The 25015-nt window shown below is 41.6% G+C and overlaps 1 protein-coding gene across 1 annotated transcript; it reads left to right on the forward strand.

Annotated features, from left to right (window-relative positions):
- The first annotated feature begins 273 nt into the window (after nt 1-273).
- LOC148657716 (uncharacterized) lies at nt 274-21085 on the forward strand. Its single transcript, XM_088638249.1, has 20 exons — nt 274-2971; nt 3382-3623; nt 3930-4078; nt 4182-4307; nt 4656-4814; nt 5341-5506; nt 6394-6527; nt 6645-6801; nt 6919-7022; nt 7586-7685; nt 12295-12391; nt 13768-14009; nt 15614-15762; nt 16367-16498; nt 17294-17455; nt 17615-17717; nt 18032-18174; nt 18758-18914; nt 19444-19547; nt 20251-21085. The coding sequence occupies exons 1-20, from the start codon at nt 2837-2839 to the stop codon at nt 20349-20351; spliced, it is 2862 nt and encodes a 953-aa protein (XP_088494375.1). The 5' UTR covers nt 274-2836; the 3' UTR covers nt 20352-21085.
- The last annotated feature ends 3930 nt before the right edge of the window (nt 21086-25015 follow it).

A 25015-nucleotide genomic window follows, 5' to 3' on the forward strand; every position in this document is an offset into this window, starting at 1 on the left:
GAAAGAAGTGTCCAAGCCCCATACACACTTGTTGTAAATCAGGGTAAATACATCTGGAGGCTGGCATTCTTCTGGATGCATGGGCTCACTACTAGCACACTAAACGTTCACTCACAGTGGGATAAAATAATCAGAACCTGAAAGGTTTTTCTGTACAGCCAAAACTAAAACTAAACATTCAATATTTCAATTGTTTAATTGTTATTCTTCTTGCTTTCATTTCTAAACAAACCTTCTTTCTAAAAATGTAATAGTCCGTTCCACCTAGAATAAAGATACACATTATTCATTGAACAGGAGGTGGGTATACAGCCCATCTACCTGTCCGGCAGTTAGTAGCTAATTGATCCAAGGATCTCGTTCTGCTGTTTCCTGAAGGAAGCCAGGGGATCGGCTTCATCCAGACACCCACCAGCCTCTGGGTGAACAAGTGCCTCCTGACCTCAGTTCTCAATGGTTATGAAGAAGAAATACTAAAAACTGCAGATCTGTAGACAATGTAGTAACTGGATTGCAAGGGCTTGTGCAATGCTAATGGTATTAAGGAGATGTGATTAACAGGGATTCCATTAACTCTGTATATAGAGCTTCACGCTGGGGATCAGAAATGTATAGTTGGATCTTTGCAGGGCACAGTGACAAGACAGATTCCACTGTTTTTACTCTTGGTGCCTTTCCTGTCTGAACTCCACCACCCTCGAAAAACCGATTCTCACTGACTGCTGGACTTCACACTCAAGTGAATGAGTACCCTGCCTTCCATTCAGTCACTCGTTTCACTCACACTGACCTCTCGAGCCTTCTCTGGAGCTTGTCCTTGAATGAAACATCTTCCATAACTCAAGTAGGGAGCTGCGTCAGCATGTGTAGGCTGCAAAGGAACAAGTAAAGGTTTATTCCATGCTGAAAAGAGAAGAAAAGAAACACAACGTTTCGACTGTGGAGCCATTTTCAGGTGTTAACACCGAAAGGCCACCACACCCAAAGAAGGCTCCACAGCTGAAACGTTGTGTTTCTTTTCTTCTCTTTTCAGCATAGAATAAACTTTTACGTCTTCCATAACTGGTCACACTCTGACTGTTAACAGATGACTTGAACATTGTTGAAATCCTTTCAATAAGCACAGAGAAATACAGCAGCGACCTGATAAAGTCAAACATTAAGAAACATTTCTATTCTATTCTGTCATCTTTCTCAGTCAACAATGAAAAAACTGTAAGATTCAGTAACTGTTACATTCAGTGATTTGATTTAGTTGCAGCCATTACTGTTACGGTTTCAGTCTAAAAAAAGCAGCGATGATTCAAATCTTCATGTAGGACGATGCAGGTGTTTGTCAGCATTTCACCATCCTCAAAGGAGTAAAAGAGAAGAAAACAAAACGTCCTTCAATGACTAATGTGCTCTGCTAGTGTGCTGATAATTGCCCAATTTGTCAAGGGTAATACTCGCAATCATTGTTTTCTTAAAGCTGTTGCAGTGACAAACACGGACACTCACGGATATTGACTGGAATACACCAAGAGACACCTTCTCCAGCCTTCCCACATTGAGCAAAGGAATGACTACATCTGTCATTAATTATTAGGAAATGTTTGCCTTTTTTAAAAAACAAGCTATCAAACATATTCTTGATACAATATGAACAGTTTTATTAAAATCTAGAAATGGAGAGTGCGTTTTTAAAAAATGAGACAGGCACTTAGATAAGTTGATATAATACACACACATCCTACGCAGAGAAAATACTTTTTTCTTGGGCTGTATGATGTATGGGCCGATCACTTTATGAGCATCTAGAAAAATACAATAAAAAATACTAATCAAAGGACCACTATTAAATTTGCAAGGGTCATTTTGATTCAAGGAGTAGATATTGCAAACATGTTAATGTCATGCATGAACTCAAGCTGTCCTACAATACTGGAGGTAAAAAAAACAGACAGTAATCCCTCATGCTAGAGAAGGCAGGAATTGGCACTTCTGTGCCCTGTCCTTTAGCACAGGTAATTGCTGTTTACAAAGGTAAGATGGCAGTTTTGGTAAATCAGGGCCTAAATCAAAACGCTCACACAGAAAATAACACTCTACAGCGCTGCCCAGGCCTGCTTTTAAATGAAAACATATTAAGAGCTGGAGTTAGAGTCTAGTATGATAAGACCACAGTCCACCCAAACTGTTTACCCCTCACATATTTTATTGGTTTCATTCATGCTTCCATCCATCTATTCTTACCTAATAATGTTTCCAAACTGGCCACTAAGATTAAGTCTTTTAGAGAGGGAATTCCTAATCTCTAAAGAATCGTAATATTAAGAGATGGAATTTTCATGAATGCAAATTCAGGGTGCTTATACTGAACAGTAAGAATTATGATTAGTTTCTGTTTTAAATGATTTAAGCACGAAAGCCTGTTTTCTGACTAGTAAAACACACTTATAAGAGTTTGTAATGTACAGTATTAAAAAAGTGTGTAAGAGGTGGTCTTTACCTATCGCTTACAACATTAAGGTGTACATAGAAGTCTGTACCTTTATGTAATCACACATAAATTATGATACAAATGTGAAAAGAGCAGCAGCTTCAGTGGTAGCATGTGTTTTTTAAAAACAAAAACAAAAGATTCTTGTGTCTTAACAGAAAGGATTTTTTCCCTTTGACCCAACTAAACCACTCCCTGATTTCATGCTGTCGTTTGAGGCTTTCATGGTTTTAGGTGAATGTGAGTCATGAAGGCACAAGTTATAAGACATCCCCATTACTATTCGCAAGCCTGTCAGCTTCGAGAATTGGAAATTGATTCAAGCTCTCCAGGTTCCCTCATCTATTCATAGGGATGAAGTGGCTTTTTCTGTTCTGGGCTTTTACCTTAGTTGATGTACGTCTCTGTGGAGCTGCCCCCGCATCGGGATTCAGAGAAAAAAACGGCCTTCTGAAAGGAACTGTTCGAAATGACCTAGAGCTGGCGACAGTAAGTGCTATAATAACATCTTCCAGGTCGGGTTAGTTTTCATTACTTGTGTCTTGCTGTCAGTGCGCTAGGACTGCAGTTTCAGAGCCGTCAAACACACGTATCAATTGTTTAAACTCAAGATTGGTTCTATATTTACTGTATATTACTGTACATCACATTTAAAGTGACCTGAAAAGAGTCCAGTGCAACAGTAACAACAAAAGCTGAGGAACTGATTAACACTGCATTCTTAAGGTGCCAACATTTTCCTTTTGTTTTATTCAAAAAGTACACAGCATACGAGCCTGAAAGGCTTTGAAATTCACTGTAACTTGGGCGAAGTGTGAGTGCGCGCGGCCTCGCTCTCGCTGCCTCGCGATGGGAGGGCCCCCCAGCTCTGCACCCACCTGACTCCGCTCTGCCCACAGGGGTACCTCCGGGACTACTACCGCCTGCAGGAGGAACCCGCCAGCCGCGCCAAGCGCAGCAGCGCCTCTTTCGGCTCCAAGGTGCGGGAGATGCAGCGGTTCTTTGGCCTCAACGCCACGGGTGGCCTGGATGCCGAGACGGTCAGCACTATGAAGAGGCCGCGGTGCGGCGTGCCGGACGTGCAGAACTACAGTCCCTACGGGGAGCCCTCTCGGTGGCACAAGAACACGATAACCTACAGGTGAGGCCCTGCTGTGTCTGGACAACAGCGTCAGCTCACAAGAGATCTGTTCTTTTTCATGTTCTTAGCCTGTACACGTGTGTGGACTCATGGCTGGTAAAAGTGCTCACTGATGAAGACCATTTAAAATATATGTCTGCTGTTCCTTTCCATCCTGATTGGTTTACAAAATGCGAAAGCACTAAAGTCTGTTTTTACTCTTAAAAATGACATAAAATATTGAATTACAGCTCTAGGTGCATCACACGGTGATGCAAACCTTACAGAAAGCATGAGGTTGAAAAAAGTGTCACTGGCATGTTGCAGTATTGGACAGTACACCAACGACTTGCCCTCCGAGACTGTGGATTCGCTCATTGACTCGGCGCTGAAAGTCTGGAGCACAGCCAGCCCCCTGACCTTCGTCAGGTCGTACTCACACAACGCCGACATCATGGTCGAGTTCGGGACGTACGGTAGGTCAGGATGGGAGCACGGGCTCGTAAGTACCAGCACAGCTGACACTGCAGCTCCCCATCTCACACTCTGCTTCTTCTGTGCTGCGTGCGGCCTTTCCAGACCACGGCGACTTATTCCCATTCGACGGGCCTAAGGGCACGCTGGCCCACGCCTACGGGCCCGGAGAGGGCATCGGAGGGGACACCCACTTCGACGATGATGAGCACTGGACAGCAGGATCGGAAGGTTCATATGAATTTCCATCTTATTGTGCTCGTAGAGAGCGTGGACAGCTTAGTAATCACAAAAAACGGCTCGACAACTGTAGGAGTGCAAGTAAGAACAGAAGATTAAAATCACACAAGTCGGTCTACCTTGAATATCAACACGCCCTCTGTCCCAGACTTCTGTTTGGGACTGTTCACCTTTCAGTTAGAATTCTGCACTTTAAGCTTGATGTTTTATGGTAAGAGCTTCAGAAAACGGCATCGTATGTGGCTTGTGATATATAAGAATTCTCTGTGAGTTTGAGAACTGAATACACCCTGTGCTCCACTTTGATTGTGTGTCTCCACATGTACTGTATGTTTCCAGGGTTCAACCTGTTCCTAGTGGCAGCGCATGAGTTTGGTCATGCCTTGGGCTTGAGCCATTCCAGGTATCCAGGATCTCTGATGTACCCCACCTACAAGACACGTAGCCCAAGCAACCTGCTCTCAGGGGAGGACATCCGGCAGCTCCAGGCTCTGTACGGTGAGGAGACACTCACCTGCTCCTGTTCTCTATGCGGCAGAGCTGTATAAAGGATCTTCACTCACAGAGTCAGCCAACTATCCAGAACTTCATTAGGCATTTCATTATTATTTCATGTTGCAATTCTGTTGCTCTTACCTTGAGGGTTCAGTGAAAGATTAGATTTTGTAATGTGTTACTTACAGACCATTTATTGCTGAATTGATCTTATGCACAATAAATTACAAATGAACGTTAACTGCTGTTAGCAAAATGAAACAACACGGCAATATATGTGCTGGATATCCTCATAAAATGAAGAGGAGAGGGCATGAATTTGGGATCAATACAGCCATACTTAATGATTAAATATTCAACACAGACTGACAAGATTATATATTTCCAAACAGACTGATTAAATACAGAAGATAATTCAATTTACAGCATCTAATTTTTTTTCAAACTGCATAAAACAATATAAAAAAATCTTCTTCCACAGAGTGTTTCAAAACAACATTTATATTTTTTTTTCGCCCTGAATTCTTAGGACCAAGAAGAGGTTTTGGGTACCCCCGATCCGGCTTTAGATCTTTCTATCACCTGTGGCGGCTGAAGTCTGGCTTTCCTCTCCCGCTGCAAGACAGCTGCAAGCCTGGCCTGTCTTTCGACGCTGTGGCCACACTGGGACAGGACGCCTTACTTATGAAGGACGGGTAAGACAGCAAGCCCTCCTGTGGCAGGCTTCAGATTTAACAGGCAAAAAGGGCAATTTGCTACATAAGATTTTGGTCTGTAAAATCAGGAATACTGGACTTTCCTATTGATAAAGCTGAAATGCACAAAAAATAAAACAAAGTAAAATAAATACCACACACTGTAGGTTTAAAATGAGTCCCAGTGGTGCCCTGTAGGGGTTGGTCAGTTTGCGTTTGCGTTTTTCATGATTTAGCCAATTTTATACAGTATAGTTACGGCACATGAAATAAACATCTTGAATATTTAGGATAACAATTTTCATTGACTGCGTTGACCGGAATTGTTAATAAATAGGTCAGAAAATCCAGAAAGCAAACATACAGTACTGTTTCAGTTTACAGATCCATATCATAGTGTGTTTTGTGACTGAAAAAATGTCAGTCGTGATTTGACCGACATTTGGCAGTAACGGACACCCCTTCCTTCCTATTAGTCCCTGAGACCAAGAGTGTAGGGCATGATTAAAATCCACGTCGAAGTCAAAGTGCAAAGTGTGTGTGTGCATGCACCTCTGCACTCTGCTTTGACCTTCTAACACATACAGTACGTACTGTCACTATTATTTACCACTCTATAATGTACTGTCTACTTCATGTGGTTTCTACTGTACTGGGCAGGTCCTGAGAGAACGGGGCGAATAAGAATCCAAATGTACATGTGCACTTGGCACATAAACTCCCCTGTCTCTTTCTCTGCCTGTATGTCAGGTCTCTGAGGGAAAGACAAGCACTGCTGCCTTTCTATATTTTGAATTCCCAGAGCTTCTGGTTATGCCCATGCAAAACTGTCAAGTACCTTAATTATGTCTGATGTTATTGAAATTGTTCTTTTTATTCCAACTCAGGTATCTGTGGCTCAGACACGGGCAGCAGCCCAGTGTAAAAGCTGGGCTCATCAGTAACTTCCTGCCGCAGGTCCCATCAGACATTGATGCTGCTTACTCTCTGCCGCAAAGATCAAGCACTGTCCTTTTTAAAGGTATCATCCCCCATGGTGGCGCAGCGCTCTTTACTCCTTTACTTCACTACTGTAGGTTAAAACTTCCACGGTCAGGGTCCAGATGACTGTTTTTTTCTTCCTGTGCGTCCCTTCAAGGATCCAGCTACTGGACAGTGAGGGGGTCCCGGGTGAAGGGCAGACCGAAATCCATCTACGGGCTGGGGTTCCCCGAGTGGGTGACAAGAATCGACGCTGCAGTGCATGTAAGCAAGACCGGAAACACTTTGTTCTTTGTCAACGACACATACTGGAGGTAAGGGAGGTCGTGGCCTCGATGTGACAGCAGGAAGCTGAGTTGTTGCTTAGAATCCTGAATTGCCTTGTTGAGATTCATGGGACTGAATACGCAGATCCTCTTTTTAAATAACAGTTACAATGAGAGCACAAGAGCCATGGATGAGCACTATCCCAGAGAAGTGGCCGATGACTTCCCAGGGATTGCTGGTCGGATAGATGCAGCAGCCGAGAAAGATGGTAACTATCATGCTGAGAGCAATGAGGTGTCATTCATTCAGTTAGATGCAGGAAGGACCCTGTATCTGCTCAAGACCCAAGGAATTTAATTTAGCATGAGCTTTAGATCTTTCTAACTAAAGTAGAAGTGCTTTGATTTCAAGGCACCTGCACAGTGAACAGTACGAACAGCAGGTTTGCATCCCTAAGGTGCATGCCTTCAAAATAAAGGGTCTTCTTTATTCTTCCCCCGGTTTTCATAAAGGGAATGATGTAGGGAGTAATGACAAGAAATGAAAAAAGGTGCTTCATGTTCATGTTCAAAACGAAATAAGGTGTTTCATGTTCAATTTTAGCCAGATCTAACTTGTGAAAAACATTTTACTCCAAGATTCTTGATTTTTTCCTCTCTGAATTCAATGAAGACATTTACGTAAGATCATAAGAAAGATGACTTACTGTAGGAGAGGCCATTTGGTCCATCTAGTCTGCTTTGTAGTGAATGCAGAGGCTCAGCCCTCTGCGTTCCTCCACACAGACCTCGCTCGGTGTCCCTCATCAGCGCTCCTGTCGTGTTTCTGCAGGTTTCCTTTACTTCTTCAGCGGCGCATCCGTACAGGTGTTTGACAACAGCCAGAAGCAGGTTGTTGGGACAGAGACAGCAAGTAGCTGGCTGGGCTGCTAGTGGGGTCTACAGAGGAAACTGTCACTTGTGTTGTCATATATCAGTGTTTGTATAGATGTATTATAAATAATCTAGACCAAAAAACAGACGGAAGCACATCTACTACTATATGCCTGGTAACTGGTACTTCATAACTGATTCTGCTTTCTTTCCCAAAACTTGAATTTGTCTTTGCTCATGAAATTTCATATTGTTTTTTATTCACTTACAAGGGACTATAGAATAAATATATCTGCATATGTATTTATGTGTTTGAAATATGTTTTCCTTCCCTTGTATGAAATTGTGTTTTTATTACCTGAATTGGGAACAATTACAAGTATCAAGGAATGTTTTGCCACCTTTGTTCTATTTTTTTTTATTTACTACAATGATTCTGGATTTGGTATATCAATTCACCTACAGAGCAGAATTTTACTGGATTTTTTTTATATAGACTATGTAGACAACATCTTCTAATGTGTCTTCAATCTTCATGTACTCTTCATCTTCATACTGTACATTACGGTCTCCTGCACATGCAATAAGTGGGATAATCATTACCTCGTATCTGCAGCACAGCTCCACACTTCACACCTGAGCTCGGATTATGTGTGGTTTTCTCTTGTAAAAAGGGACAAGCTGAAACACGACATGCTGCTACCAAGAATGCACTAAGCACACAAACTCCAAGCCTCTATTGAAACCACACTCTGTGCTCTGCGAGCAGGAAAACATGGCAGTGGAAGAGCACATGGTAAAACAGAAACTACGCTCTTTCATAAAAACATTTTGATAGACAACGTGTCCTACATGGTGGATAACATGTTCCATAGCTCCTTTCAGGGCTGTTGTGGCTTTTAAGGGTGTGCAGCCTCTATTCCATACTCAAACATTAGGGCTCATCAGTGAAACATGCCTCTCAGCACTTTAAATGGACAGAGCTACTTAATATTCATTCCTATAGCACAGAGAAAGATTCTTCAAGAGATAAATGCAGTCCATTTTGTCAAAAAGAAGCGTATTGTTTGCAAAATCCTGTTGATTAGCTGGATATGTTATATGTCTTAATTCTACAGAAGTTATAGAAAATGAATTTGTGATTTACATAGCTTTGACAGGAGCTATACTACAGTTGCTGCAGTTAGAGAGGTCTTGGCAAGGCCATTTGCAGATAGAAAACGCTCTTGATCATGGCAGTGTGTTCATCTCTTTCTCTGAACGTCCTGCACCCTGGTGAAGGACCAGTACAAACCAGAGCTCACACCCGGCCCCCGGTGCACAGATCACCCCCTGTCTGGGACACCAGGTCAACACAGGTCATCCGTCTCCACACATGCTGGATGCCACACCAGTACAGAACTGTGGATTCAATAACCTCATGCTGCTTTTCTTTAATTTGTCGTCTTCCCTATTAACACACCTTCTTAACTTAGTTGTCACCCCGGCAGCCCACTGAAGTTCAGCAGGTGTGAGCCTGGTCAATACCTGTATGGGAGACTCCTAAGAAAGCTAAGGTTTCTGCTGGAAGAGGTGTTAGAGGGACCAGCAGGGGGCGCTCACCCTGCGGTCTTTGTGGGTCCTAATGCCCCAGTATAGTGACGGGGACACTCTACTGTAAAAAGGCGCCATCCTTCGGGTGAGACATAAAATTGTTGTCCTGACTTTGTGATCATTAAAAACCCCAGGGTGTTTCTCGAAAAGAGTAGGGGTGTTACCTCAGTGTCCTGGCCAAATTTCTCATTGGCCCTTACCAATCATGGCCTCCTAATAATCCTCATCTCTGAACTGGCCTCATTACTCTCTTCCCCACACTGAGAGGTGGTGTGTGGGGAGTGTACTGGTACACTCTGACTGCTGTCGCATCATCCAGCTGGGGCTATACTGGTGGTGGTGAGGAGACCCCTTTACCTGTAAAGTGCTTTGAGTGGAGTGTCCTGAAAAGCGCTATATAGTTTAAGGAATTATTGTCATCATCATCATCATCATCATCATCTTACGTCATCATGATGTCCAAATGCATCTTACGTCATCATCATCATGATGTCCAAATGCCTGAGTAAACATTTGTTTTGTAGTTCATTTTCCTTTTTCTTTGGTTTGGAAATGTAAGCATTGTGATTCCGTTACTGTCCTGTTTACTAGTAGGTACTCAATTGTCTGGAGGAAAGTGGGGAGAGAAATCCTGGGGCTCATTAACAAAAATCGTTTCATGCACCTTTTCCTTCCTGTGACCTGTGTGAACCAGTGAGGCTTCATTCCCAGATGCTTCCACACAGGTTTTTAATTAACAAACCTAAGTTCCAGATCGCAAGATAAAACATTTCAGCGCATGAATCATGTGGAAGAACAGAGGTCTGGAAGAGTCTGTCTACCCAGAGAGACACTAGACTGAGGAGAAAAATATTTATCAGTCTGCTGTGGTTTATCAGTCGTCTTCAAAATCACAACCTCCAACTCTCAAGAGCTCAGCGCACTTTAAACCAAGTGAATCTGTTTTTAAAATTTGATTAAAAAACACTGTCTGAATTAATTAAAAGACTTATCTGTAATTACCAAGTATTGTTTTTACTTTTAGCACCTTAATTTAAATTTATCAAAAGGCTCAGTAAGATAAAAAAGCATCTTCAAGCACCTCATTTCTTCATGGTGTTGAATGCTGCCAGAAAATAGCTGAGGTTCACCGAAGAATTACAGCCAAGAGTTTTGGTAACGTCTGAGCAATTTAATTGTTGAAGATAATTGTTCTGTTCTGCTCTAGGGAATTTGCTTGAAGTATAGAAGAGCAAATAGAAGCAGAGTTAATTTCTTTGGACAATTTTATTTTAAAATGTTTGTCAGTTAATGTGCACACATTATCTTTATCCTTTTGTATGCAGATGTTTCTTTCTGTCTTTTTTAAAACGTCCTAAAATAAGTGATATGTAAAAGTAATGCATACTATTCACTGGGAAAACCTCTCTAAATCAAGCTTTAAACCAGATAGAGATGGTGCATTTAATGTCCCTAAATCTAATGTCAGATATATTTGATAACAGTCAGTCAGGTTGAAGTCTTCTTCACATGGAAAGCTGTTCAAAAACTCAGACTACAGGAGCACAAGAATCATGGGACAAGTTTACACCAATATTAACAAAATATAAGTCCAAAGATCAGATGTGAAAGTTGTAAAAGCATAAAAATTTACAAAATGTCACACAAGATTTCATCATTGCCATTTAGAATGAACCACAGGAACACATTGGTTGGAATTGTCTAGCCTGTGTGGTAGTTAGTAGGATCCAGGGATCTGCTCCTCCTTCCACTTCGTGAAGGAAGCCAGGGCATCAGCTTCAACAACACGGCTGGACAGCTGCCTCCCACTCACACCCCCCTGTTGAGCAGCTTAATCTCAGTCCTAAATGACTAATACGAAGGAACACAGAAAAATGCCAAAGAGTCTGTGGTTTGTAGGTGATGTAGTAACTGGATAGTTTGTAAGGACTTGTGGAAAGTTAAGGGTATTAAGAAGAAATGATAAAGAGGCAAGTGCAGCTTCTCTCTGGGGATCAGAATTGTACAGATTCTCCTTACAGGTCACAGTGAGATTTGTAAATTCCTCCGGATGTTATACTGTACTTAAGACCTCTCCTGTATCATTTCCACTAACCTCCTAGGTAGGGTTTGTGTTTATGTTTGTCCTAGGTTTGTGTTTCTTTATTGATTCTGTGTTAATTGTGTTGAAGCTTTTGAGGATTCTGAGGATTAGGAATGCTTGGATGAGCTCATCAGGATTGAAATGTTTCAGTTCTTTTAATCTGTCAGTGGAGGATCCTCCTTTTAGTCTGTAAATATATCTGATTGTTCTTCCATGGACCGATTTTACAAGAGCAATATCTTTTTAGTAATATGATTACCAAAATTGTCCACAATATTCTACACCTTTTGAATGGCAAAAGGTGAACAATGAATGAAAAGGTCATTCCCACACTGAAAGACAAAATGAAAAAAGAAAACCCGCAGCAGCCACACCTGATGAAGATGTCACAACTGAAATAAACACATTGTGTTTATTTTCATCTTTCTTATTTTTCAGCATGGAATTAACCTCTACTTGTTTTTGCAGCTAAACTGATACAACTTCCCTCTTTTCTAAATGATCTTATTCGTGCATTGTTTAAATAAAGATGCCTTTATTTAAATTGAACACCTTTAACAATAAATCCCAGAATTATGTTTTCTATTATTGGTTCCTCACAAAAGAAGGCAGCATCTTGGAGATGCAAATAACCGACAGTAACATGTGAACACAGACACCTGAGACCTCACAGAGCTCCACTGAAGAGAGAGAGATGGAATTAGCTTCATCTGCCCACTGCCACACCTGGGCAAGCTCTTACCCTGGCTCTGGGCTGGAGAAAACAGTGTTACCTCACGCAGATAGAGCGCAGTACTCCCTTGTCTGCTACTGCAGTTGTAACCACTGGTCCTGTAAGCTACTTAACTGTTAGGTTGAGGGTTTTCAGTGAGCTGTGAGCACACGTGATTCACCTGCCAGGAATCCTGAAAACACGTTCAGCCCTATAAAGCCAAAGGTAAAATGAAACAATTGGGCTGAAGTGCTCGTTTGTAAAAGATGTTGCCTTGGAGTTCTCTGCTTTTCCTGCTGGGGAATCTGACACTCGTGGTGACTTTACCCATCGCAGCTGAATCAGAGCTGAAGCCAGAGGATGTGACTTTTGCTGAGGTCTGTTTTTTTCAATGTATTTTTTGGGGGAGAAAACCCCACCGACAATCTAATTTTGAAGTGTGTCACAGGGAGGTGATAGTCTCTAGTCTATGAGCAGTAAGCGCATGCAGAAATATAATTAACAGCTCACAGAAGGTCTAACATAGATGAGGGGCGCTTTCTGTTCATTTAGAAATTTCATGTATTTAGCAACAAAAATCCCACAGATGTTTGTTTACATAAAGTACTATATATAGAGAAAAAAACCTCTTACACATGCATCACTTTCTCATTTTGGTTCAACCTTTAGAGGAACAGTGTGATGTCAAGCAGTTTTGTCTCACATCTGCTTTAATAAATTAAAACATCCTTCAAAACAGAAAGCAATGAAATAAGAATTAATTGTTGAGAAAGTGATATACTTGTGCACTTTGTTAGAGCTCTGTTTGGTGTGTATTTTATGTTGTCAGTACATTTTTGACGTTTGCTTTGCAGGGCAAAGCTGTAAAGAGAACAATACATTATTTTCTTTAGACAAATTCTGCTGTTTTAGTCTCCTGGAATACCTTGATGTCAAGATCTTAAACAGCCATCTACATACTGCACAGTCATTAACAAGAAAGCCCACCCAAGCAAATTCAACTGTATTATTCTGAGCAGTAGAGGGTCTGTAATTATTGTGCCTGGTTTGAGAGGCGTGAGTGCCGGTGTACAGGGCAGGCTTTAATGGTAAACAATCCAGAGAAATCTCTAGACAGTGGTTTTGTAAAATGAAGTCATCCTTGTCTATTGATGCATTCAACAGTACCTTTTGCTTTTCTGCAAAACAGTCATAAGTCTACTACAAAAAGTCTTTGACTGAAAATATACAGTATATCCTACTGTTGTTCTCACAGATGACCTCAGGCATAGCAAAAACATATTCTGAAGAAGAAGAAGATTATCAAAATGTCGAAGGCTGCAACATTATTTCTACCAATGATTGGATTTCAGCTTGGCCCATGACGATTCAGGTTTTCCATGTGCTACTGCTGGGAATGGTTTATTCTAATTGTGCTGCCCTGACAAGTAAAGTGTATTTTATTGACTTACCCCAAAACAGGCCTGTGTAGACGTCAATAGCCCTTGTGAAGCATCTTCCCCTTCGGAAAAGCTCTGCAAGTTTTACTTAGAGATTCTGCAGCTTGAGGGTTGTCCAGGTTTGTTTGATAACTGAAGAAACTGGGAGCCCCCACACATGCAAGAGTGTGGATGTGAAATATAGATCAGCGTTGCAGTGACAGCGACACGACAAAGTTTGTTGCTTTGTGCACCTGCAGCAGGAGATAAACCATGCCACAGCGTTCGAAGGGCAGCACGGTGGGCCTGTTAAAGAGCCGGTTGCCCTTCCACAGGAGTACCTGAGCAGGTTCTATCCGCTGAGGGAGGCCGACGGGACGCGCACCAGAAGGCAGGCGGCGGCCGCCGAGGAGAGGCTCCGCCAGATGCAGGAATTCTTCGGGCTGGAGGCGACCGGGCGGCTGAGCCGGCAGACCGTGGCGGTGATGAAGAGAGAGCGGTGTGGCGTGCCCGACACGGAGAACTACAGCTTCTACCCCGACAAACCCAGATGGAGGAACAGCACTGTAACCTACAGGTGACTCCAGAGGCACATCCAGGGGTTTCGATACAAGCCAAGCAGGGAAAAAAACAACAACTTTTATGCTTGAAAAAATAGATGTCTTCAGTGTTTATATCAACTTGAATGTAAGGTACATTGATCATTCCTGGTGTCTTAGAAATTTGTAAATCTGTCAATTGAAATAAAAATTAGACTGGGTGATGACAGTTTACCGCAGCACCAGCTTTCCCATGTGCACCTTGCTTTAGTGCGGATTCCCATGCTTGTGTTATGCTTTACCCTACCTGTCTTTGTATTACAATGCTTGTACTGTGTTTCCTATGTGCTTTACAGTGCTTTACTGTTTTCTTGCTGTACCTCAATGCTGACAAGGTTCTGCAGATTAGTGATGTTCTCTGATAACTACAAACCTCGATCCTTCAGCCACCTTCTCCGTAATGGACTTGTCAGTGGAATAAAACAGCACAGCAGAACCAACCTTGCACACATTCTTTAACCACATTGTCTGCAGGCTACTTAAACCCAAAGGCAATTAAAGGTAAAAAGTAATGAGGCAGGAATCCGGCAGAATGAGGCATGCCAGACCACACTGCTTTCTCACATCTGTGACGAGCCAGAGAGAGCACTGCTCCTTCCTTCTTTTACATTACTTACTGATGAAAAAGATGAATCCAAGTTATGATGACCGGATGACCATCAGTGATAGTTGAAACTGGAAATAAAAAGGTTAATTTCCATCTCTTTCCTTCTTCTCTGTGGCGATGTGATTAATACGTTATGCACAGTATAGTGAGTTGTGAGCACATTGTGGCTGTGGCTGATTTAAGGCCTGTGCAGCTGCTGGCTTAAAGGATCTCTGCCATGGCCTGCACTGCCCTGTTCTCACATGTATAATGACACCAAATGTGGTGGTAAGGGGAAGCATCTTACTGCTATTGTTTCATATTAAACATCCCCGGCCATTCTCCACAACAGCTTAGCTTGTGTGCATGTACAGCACATTTTGTGAAGGATCAGAATGTTTAAAGACATATGCATACACAGTCCCAGAAGCAGAGAATGTCCATCACAGAAGGTATCTCAAACATATGTTCCCATTTAAATGCTTTTAAGGTTAAGATACTTTTCATTTATGTGATTTTTGTAGCTTCGCAGGAAACAGAAGTGCTGTGTCAGCCACGATAGCTCTCATGCACTTGTCACGTCACCTACTATCCATTAACTTCATCAGGCGTGTATTGTGTTAAAATATATTAAAGGAACTTCATATCCTCAGGTCTTGTCCTAAACTATTATTAATACAGATGACCAGCTCCTTAAACATTAAAACTGTATCTGCATATAATATTTTAATCAAATTTCAATCAAATCGATTCAGAAATATTTAAAACGTATATAACAACATTCTTTCCAGGCTCAGTCCAGGCTGGCCTCTGTCTGCCTCAGGCGCCCCGCGGGGTCTCAGGGTTTGCCGTCTTGTATAGTCTCCCCAGTCAGGCTGGCAAAGCAGCTGGAGCAGAGTCCTGGATCGACAGGCTCTTAGCATCCAGACAAGTCCAGCAGAGCGAAGAGCTTCGTGCTGTTTGTAGCCTCCCCTCTGTTCCCGTGTTTTTCTCCAGGATTGTAAAGTACACCCCAGACCTCAAGAGAAAGGACGTTGAGAGGACTTTCAGGCAGGCGCTGAAGATCTGGAGCGATGCAGCACCGCTGAAATTTGTGAGGCTGGACCATGGGGAGGCTGACATCATGATTAACTTTGGGTCTAAAGGTACACCTGTTCAGAATTAAGATTCTTTCTTCTGCCATTTCTAACCCAACTTTGAATTTCCAAGGTGTTGCCTGAAGGATGTCCACTCCTCTCTTGGGCCAGTCCTGAGCACATACACTATAGCAGCACCAATGAACTGTTCAGGGTCATTCGCACAGACGCGGTTGGGAAAAGAGTTGGAATGAGGTTACAATGCACACGCGTTTCGAAACGGTGTGTATGACATCTCAGTGCTGGGATCAAGTCAATGGCCCCCGTTAACCTGAAACTTGTGTGCACATATAAAAGCCACACTTTAATGCTGTACAGCAGGAAAAAGCTACACTTTGTGTAGAAATGAAGGAATTTTGTCTCATATTCAAGAAGTTAATGATATGTACAGTTATTACAGGGTTAATGTTGACACATTGCAGAATTCTTTATTTGAAAACAAAACCAGAAAACTTTCCTCTGAGAAAATAATGACTGGATATCATCAGCTTTTTCTGAATCACAAATAAGCGCTATTGTTCGCTCATCTTTGCCAGGCTAGAGCAGGGATACCGTGCCCGGGATCCCAGAGCATTCCGATAGCCATGACCATACTTCCTCTCTCCACCTGCAGCCCATGGGGACTTCTTCCCCTTCGACGGGCCAAAAGGAGTGCTGGCTCATGCCTTCGAGCCCGGCGAGGACATAGGAGGGGACGCACACTTTGACGAGGATGAAATCTGGACCATGGGGAACAAGAAGCCTGGTAGGACGACAGGCAGTGTCTCGCAGTGTCTCGCTGCCCCCCCTCACGATCCTTCTGCTTCTGCTTTTGTTTTTCTTGGCCAGCAGCACTAAGGTACTTAATTACTAAGTTAATCAAGTGCTCTTGCATGCTCAAAGAAACCCTGCAGACACAAGTGATATCTTGTTTTCAGCTGAAAGATTAATAAATGAAGTTCAGAAAACATTTCAAGGATATATGTTCTTGATTTACAGCCATGTTTTATGACTGAATAAATGCCAGTTAAATGCCAGCTGTTATTTTCCCTTTGATAACAATCGACATGCTGACTCCAGGGGTTGTGCAGAAAATGCTGAAAATGTTTACAACTATAATAACCCTGAATTCTGGCTCCTAGCCTTTAGCAACAATTATCTAAATAATACATTTTTATCTAATCCAACAATCCAAAATAATAATTATCCCCACTTTGCTTAAAAAATAATTTCTATTATATTAAATTATTTAAATTTGCATTCTGTTCCTGTTGCCGATACTGATATTTGACTAAAATACATTTCTAAGGATTGTGTACACTGGGTCATGACAGAGGAAGACAAACCTCTTTGGAAAATGTTGTATTTATTCAGTGTGCTGCATTGTTTCATCCTCTCTCTACCACCAGACACAAACCTCACACGGCTCTTTCAGGCTGGGTCACAGGTGGTCCCAGGTGGCTTAGGAAATTCAATTGGAAAGTAGCTGTGACCCACAGACATTTGATTACTAGGGCTTATGTTCCTGAGGTCTAGTATAATACAGACTCTTTTGTTTCAGGCTACAACCTGTTCACTGTGGCCGCCCATGAGTTTGGCCACACCCTGGGGCTGTCTCATTCCAAGGACCCCTCTGCTTTAATGTACCCAAACTACAAATACTACAATCCAGCCACATACTCTCTGCCCAGAGATGATGTCCTGGGCATCCAGGAGCTCTATGGTAAGTGGTGGACAATGCTAACTGTCAATGCACTTCAAAAAGGCCTTGTCTTGTGGAAAGTGACTTTAAGAAGCCGTTTGCCTTAAACAGTCTACGGTGAGATACTCTGTACAGGATGAGTTTGCTGCCCTGTCCGTAACCCAGGCTTTCCTTTCCAAGGCAGAAAACCTGTGGCTTTGCCCCCCCCTGAGAAATGCGACCCCTACCTTTCTTTCGATGCCGTTGCTGTGATTGGACGAGACATTGCCTTCTTTAAAAACAGGTACGGGGTCGCTGTGCCACTCTTGATCTGTGTCACACTGATGACCTTGGAGAAGACCCTCAGCTGTTCTCACAGCGGCCAGCGCCAGTGAATGACTGCATGATAGTGATTATCCACCAAGCAAAGCCTTACGTCAAGCCTGGTGCCCTGGGTACGAGATACACATACTGAAACACCATCCAGGACTATATCAGGAAAGGACATGTCTCCTGCACCCCTGTACTTATCCAGAATACATACAGTAGTGGGTCTTTGTTCAGCTGGTACCGTTGCTCTTTGACATTCCTGCTGTCTGTGTGTCCTCCGCTGTCCAGCTACATGTGGCTGCGGATGACATGGATGATGAACTGGAATTCTCTCCGCGAAGGCCTCATCAGCTCCCTCCTGCCCAGCATCAGCTCTCCGGTTGATGCTGCCTACGACATCCCTGCCAAAGGAGTGGCCTACCTTTTCACCGGTAAAGCACAGTGCTCAAGAGCTCATCAGCCTCTCTGCACAATACTACACAGCACTGAGCATCACAACATAAGAATTTAAACCAGATTGCAAACGAGAAGAGGCCATATGGCTTGTCTAGCTCTGCTGGTCGTTATTCGTTTTTTAATCTGAGGGTCATTCCTTGTGTCTTGAAAGAAAGCAGAGTATTTTCTTCAATAACATGACTGGGTGACTTGTTACACACTCCCACAACCCTTTGAGTAAAGAGGTGCTTCCTCTTCTTGGTTTTAAATGCACTTCCCCTTACTTTCCCCTTGTGTCCTCTGGTTCACGTTTTGCGACTGGCTGTGTTTGAAACACAATCAAATTAATTCTTATTCATGGCGTATTATCAGTCCACTTCTCAAAGTTCAATAAACGTCTTCTTTTGAAAAATCCTCATCTAATTTAATTGGATTCTTCTTTTGTCGTTATACAAGCTTGTCATTTTAAGACAGCTCCTCAGTCTAAGGGCTTGGTATTCTTCTATGCCTAAATGCACATCAGTTTTATTTCTGCTAAATAAAAGCATACAGTAATCTTTACAATCTAATCTTTTCTAGGTCCAAAATTTTGGATTGTGCAGCAGTTAAACATGAAAAGCTACTCCGGTTCAATCTACGACATTGGCTTTCCCACAGATGTGAAGCAAGTTGATGCGGCTGTTCATGTCAAAGAGTATGGAAAGACTTATTTCTTTGTAGGGGAGAGATATTACAGGTATGCACTTCTAAAGATCACTTTTAATCACTTTTAAAGATTCAGATAGTTACCAGATAGCATTGCTTTCAGCAGGATTCCTGTTTATCAAATGGTTTCAGATTTTACTCATCGCAGGTCTAATCCCACTTCTGCAAGAGAGTTCCTAAATGTTCCCATACAGAGAAAGAGAGTTTGCTAATAGCTGCTATTTTGTCATAAACATGAGCTCATATCTCTACAACAGCACCTAATATGAAACAAAACCATGTATATTAGTTTTGGACACTGGATTAATATCACCTGAAATCCTTCGTCATAAGGCAATTCCACACCATCAGTTTGATGAACCATATATTCGTACATGAAAAATGTTAAATAATCGATTTAGCCACAAGAGGGCGGCAGACGTGCAGCCTGCCTACTTGTACCTGCTGGATAGATGGCTAACGTAATCTAAAAATTGTAAAGGAAATGTTTAATGATTGTTTAATTAAACACATTTTGGAGCATAAATTGTTGCATTGCTACTCGACTTCCTGTTCCACAGGTTTGACGAGACCTGGAGCAGGATGGATCCTGGATTCCCGAGGAGAATCAGAACAGACTGGCCAGGAATTGGAAGTAAAATAGACGCAGCCTTTGAGCTGGCAGGTGAGCTGGGAGAGTTGGTCCTTGCTGAGAATCTTGTTCCTGTTGGATGGAGCCTTGTGCTGTCCTTTCAGTGACAGGATACAGGAGGACAGCTACAGGCCAGGACAGACAGACATGACCCTGGATAGAAGACTCAAAATAAAACTCAGTGAGCTGATGTTCCAAAACTACGTTAAGTGAAAAAAAAAAAGTATGAATTCTGATTATTTGCTTACTTCCTGTACAATACTTACTACTGATCATCCATGATTAAAAGAAAACTGCATACTCACTTACACTTATTACATTTAGTTATTTCATACTTCATTTTGCAAGAAATTTAGTTATTGTCAATAACCCAAGTGAGTTCATATACTTTTCCAAAAAAACAGTGTTTCAGGACAGAGGTGTCTGTTCTGCTGGGTGTTTTTTTTCCAGAGTATTGTCTTTTGACTGGTGTGCTTGTACCTCATTACCTTTTCTGGTGTGAATTTTTTTTTTAATTCAGTTTCTGCTGTTAATAAGTTACAGTTATTTTCAGAAACTGAGAACCATGTTCTATCCTGGAGCAAAAGACTTTGAATATTGAAAAGTGTGCAGGTGATTTAGTATTGAGCAAATTTCCAACGTTGCTAATATTACTTCAGTATGAGCTCCAAACCAAGCCTGTAAAGGTTCCTGAGTGTCTTTTTAAGGTTACCTTCGCTGTGTGTTTTCTCGACAGGTTATATACACTTCTTTTCTGGACCCAAAGCCTACAAGTACGACTACAGACAGAGGCAGGTCCTGTATGCAGTCAGAGCCAACGCCTGGCTCGGCTGCTGATATCGAGCAGGAGAGATCTGGGGACGGCGCCAGGCAAGATAAAATACAACTCTTACCGCTTCAAGACGTGACCCAACACTCAGAGAAAACAGCTGTAGGATCCAGCATGTGATAGGCATGTAAACCTACACTGTCGCTGTCTGAGAAGAGCAAAAATGAATCCAGATGTACTGTCAGGAAGCAAAAGAGCAGACATCACCAGGATGGAGACAACCTCTGAGGTGTTATTTAAGCTGTGAAAAACATAGGAAAACACCGTACACCACACATTCATAACATTTACTGTACACTCGCAATCATTACAATAAATTTAAGAATATTTAGTCCCACATTAAGCATGTTTTTTTCAGCTATCATAGTTAAACCTGATTTAAAAAGAAACACTGCATTTGGATATTATTTATAGTCCTGAGTGCTGATGTGTGTCCGAGATTTAACACTGGGAAACACTGCGGTCTGCTGTGAATGTCCTTGTCACTTTATGTGCTGCTGATCTTATCACTGATACTAAATTGTTTGCTGTGAGAATCGAAATCACATTTCTATCACAGGGAAGGTTTTTGATGTAGTGTTCTTTAGGAGCAAGTATATCTAACATGTCACTGCCCTAGGCTGGCCGTGTTTTTTTTCCGATTTGTTTATTGGATTAATCCGGGTAGAAGACGCTTCCCGTTTTATTGGATGTTGAGCTGCTGGCCCCGCCTCTCGTCTCAAAATAAATTCGTTTCCTCCAGCTTGACGGTGAACTTGTTTCTCACTTTTACAATCATTCAGAAGCGGAGTTTCTTTCTCGGACTTGTCTGGCGTTTGAGTTTTTTTGCTCACTCATCTGCAGTGTGCATTAGTTGTGTCCGTGAGTGTGGACTTTCGTTAGGCAACTAAGGCGTACGTGTTTCCATGGTTTGTCATTCTGCTAATCAGTTTAGTGATGTCCCTGTATTGTAATTTACTGTATGTTAGTTTAGGGTAGAAAAGTGAGTTTAGGTTGAGGAAGACCTTTCTTTGGCTCTGACACTTTTATATTCCGGGCTGGAGTAAGTTAGGTTTGCTTTTTCCGTTATGGCAGGGTAGTTAGTTTTGCTTGTTTTCTTTTCAGGGACTCACTATTAAATTGTTTTGGTGTAAATGACAGAAACGAACCAATAGCGGTGTCAGCCCCAGTTGTCTTGTCGCCCTGTATCTGCCCCCGGGGAACGGGTCACGGTGTTTAAATCGACTACCGCTATTCTTTAACGTTATATGTTCACGGCTCCTTCATCCCCTAATGATTGAGTGTGAAAAAAATAATGTGTAGTCGTAAGAAAGAACATAAGAAGGGTTACAAATGAGTCGTTTTTTGCCATTTAGCTTGTTTAGTAATTGGTAGCAAATTGATCCAGCAATCTCATCCAGCAGTTTCCTGACAAACACTGGGGTTTCAGCTTCAACAATATGGCTGGGTAGCATGTTCTATACATCCACTTTTTGTGCCCCCTCTTTGGGGATTTTTCCTGCCCTCTGCATGGACTATGTCAGTGCCAGTGAGAATTTTGAATATTGTACGGGGTCCCCCGTAGTCTTGTCTCCCCGCAGTTCAGTTCTTTCAGCATATTGGTGTGGGAGAGTCCTTTAACCCCTTTTAGGCTGATTCCAGAACAGCAATGTCTTCTCTCTTTTATATAAATATATTAAACTATATATTTAAGAATAATTAAATGCAATTATATCCTTTGCCATTAAAAGGAAATATTTAGCATTTGATCATTTCATTCCAAACCAGCCCAGGAAGTTGCCTCTTAAAATAAAAACTGACTCATGATCAAATTTAGATCAAAATTCTGAAATTGCACTGCAATATTTCGTTTTATCTCCCAATTTAAAAAGAGAGTGTGGATGTGTATAATTATGGTTAACTGTGCGTTCCAGCTTTATTTCTTTTTTTCTAACTGTACTTCCTTAAACCAGACTCACATGCAGGTGAATCATGGCCAAATAAGGCGATCAGGACATCTCTGCTGCCCTCCTTCAAGCACAGCCCACTGCTCAGTCACAGCTGGGCTCTGCTGCCTGGAGCTCTTGTGGCTAGAGCTCAAATGACTAGAAGGCAGGAGCAGTACTTTGAGGAAAATACAGCTGAGAGGGAGACTTCTACTGCATTTCATAACAGGGTAATTTACACACACCTTTTATTGCATGGAGAAACCACACACAGAGCACAAGATATTTGAATCAGAAATCCCTTCCACCAAGGTTGAATTTTAAATGTAAAAACCTCATTAAGGTTACAAATGAGAGGAGACTGCTTGGCCCACGTTGCTGGTTTAGATGCTAGTAGCTAATTCACACAAGGATCCCATCCAGTCATCTCTTAAAAACAACAGCAGCATGGCTGGATAGCTTGTTCCAGACTCCCACAACCCTTTCTGTAAAAACGTGCCTCCTGTTCTCAGTTTGTTTCAGAAGAAGTCCACTAGGTTGAGTTTATCAATGACTTAAAAGATTTTATAGTTTTCTACAAAACACTGAATAGATTCTATTCTTTCAATTAAATTGTCAGTGTAGGATATTCATTTATGAATGAGCTCCCTTCATTAAACATGTGTTAAACACCACAGCGGAGAGCATTCAGCCCTTATCTGTTTCCTATCAATTAGCCAATTATCACTCCAAACACATACTTTGCCTTGAATGTTAATTGCTTGTAATAATTCTTGTTTGAGAATGAGTCTTTGACAAGAAACTTCATCAAAGGCCTTCTGAAACTCTTACTGCCGTTGCATGTTCAAAGAACTTTAACAAGTTAGTTAAGCAAGAACTACCATATCTATGCATACTGTCAGTCCCCTGGGATCTTATTTCAATGTACTGTACATGATGCTCTAATTCCAATTTTCATTTCCATAACCTTTATATAAAATAATAATAGAAATCAGACTTATTGTGTTTTCTTAAGTACAACTGATGGAATACATCAGGGCCTGAAGCTTTGCAGAGCCCGAGTCTGAAGCATGTTATCAACTTGTACTTTACTACACAAATACGCAGAATATTAATGTGATATATCAGCCATTTCCCTTTTAGTTTTATTGTTGTAATATAAAAAAAACCTTTTATTATTTATTTATTTTATTAACCACTGAAATATTTCTATATCTCTTTTGGCCTTTGTAATATCCTTATTTGGTAAAATGTCATTCCTCTGGCTACAGACTGAGGGGTGTTTCCTTGCCTACAGACACATTCCTTTGGGTACAGACTGAGAGGTGTTTTTGTGAAATGGACTACACAGCCCTTAAAGTGAAGTTTCACAACCTCAGTGCATCCAAAAAACTTTAATCTGTTTTGCGTAAGAAGGTAATCAGGTCTGTGTGCATCCCATAATTTTCTGTGTTACTTTCATGTTGAAACTTTTGGGAAAGTCAGGTCCTAGAGTGTCTCAATGGAAAATATTTCTTAAAACCTCCTATCAGAAAAAAAATGCAGGAATAAGTATACTCATAAGTTTTAGAAGCAATTTTTCTTCAGAAACTTCATGATGTACTTTCTTCCCACGTTTGCATGGGTCTCCTGTCCACAGACATATTAGTAAGATAACTGGCTTCTGGGAAAACTGGCCCCGATGTGAGAGCATGTCTTTGTGCTGTGTTTGTGTCTGTCTGCCCTGTGGACGGTGTCCTGTCCAGGGAGTATCCTGCCTTGTCTCTGGATGGATGGACTTTGTGAATTTCCTTCTATATCATCTCATCTTTTCTTGTAGCACACTTCAGAACGTCTTCATTTTAGGTCTTTGGATAGTAAGAGAAGAATGTACTTCAGGCAATGAAAGAACAGTTTTGTTTTTCTGGGAGTGCTCTTTTTCCAGAGAGTGCCTCAGAATACGTATGTTCAAAGTGCAGTTTCCTGAAACAGACCCACTGATATTATAAAAGGACCTTTTCTTTTTTGTGTAAATGTGTTCCTAAAATAGTTCTTACAAGTAAGAAAAAGGCATTTTGTTTATTTTCCTTTCATGCATTTCCTGGTAGGGGTGCAAAAAAACAAATTAACTGGTAAGAAATCCAGGAAGTAAATTATTATTTTACAACAATAGATGCAGTGTTCGGCGCAACGCAGTCTAAGAAAGACAATAACTAAAGCTGTTTGCTTTAGGGAGGCGATTTATTAAAATGATTAACATGCTAACATAGGTGTAAAAAACTCCTCAGTTTTATAGGAAAGTTTTTCCGGAAAAGGGGATTCATCCGTGTGAATCACCACGCACAAAGAGGAAACTGGACAAATGCTGACATTTACAATTACATTTTAACATTCCATTCTATTGTGCAGCAGAAATCAACAATATGCAGATTATATTAAAAGCCTCTTAAGGGAAAAGCATCTATGGCACTACACAATAGTAAAAGCTTATGTCATCATGTTCTAGGTGTAAAGTTACAATAGTTTCACACACTGATATGAGGCATCGGTTCGGTCAGGCAGTGATATGGAGCTATCAATTCTCACGGAATTGCTGAAAGCAAAGTTGAGCACTTCTAGGATCTTGATGAACCCAGTCTTTGAAAAGGGGATATCGCCTTTGTACCACGTTTCTGCCAGAAGACATGTTTCTTGAAAAAACAGAAAATGATCCAGTGTACAAATATTGCTCTCCCTTCCATCATGTGCCGCAGAACAAGCGGTATTAG

The sequence above is a fragment of the Lepisosteus platostomus genome, chromosome 7, assembly GCF_059453375.1.
Source record: "Lepisosteus platostomus isolate fLepPlt1 chromosome 7, fLepPlt1.hap1, whole genome shotgun sequence".
In the NCBI taxonomy this organism is placed as follows: Eukaryota; Metazoa; Chordata; class Actinopteri; order Semionotiformes; family Lepisosteidae; genus Lepisosteus; species Lepisosteus platostomus.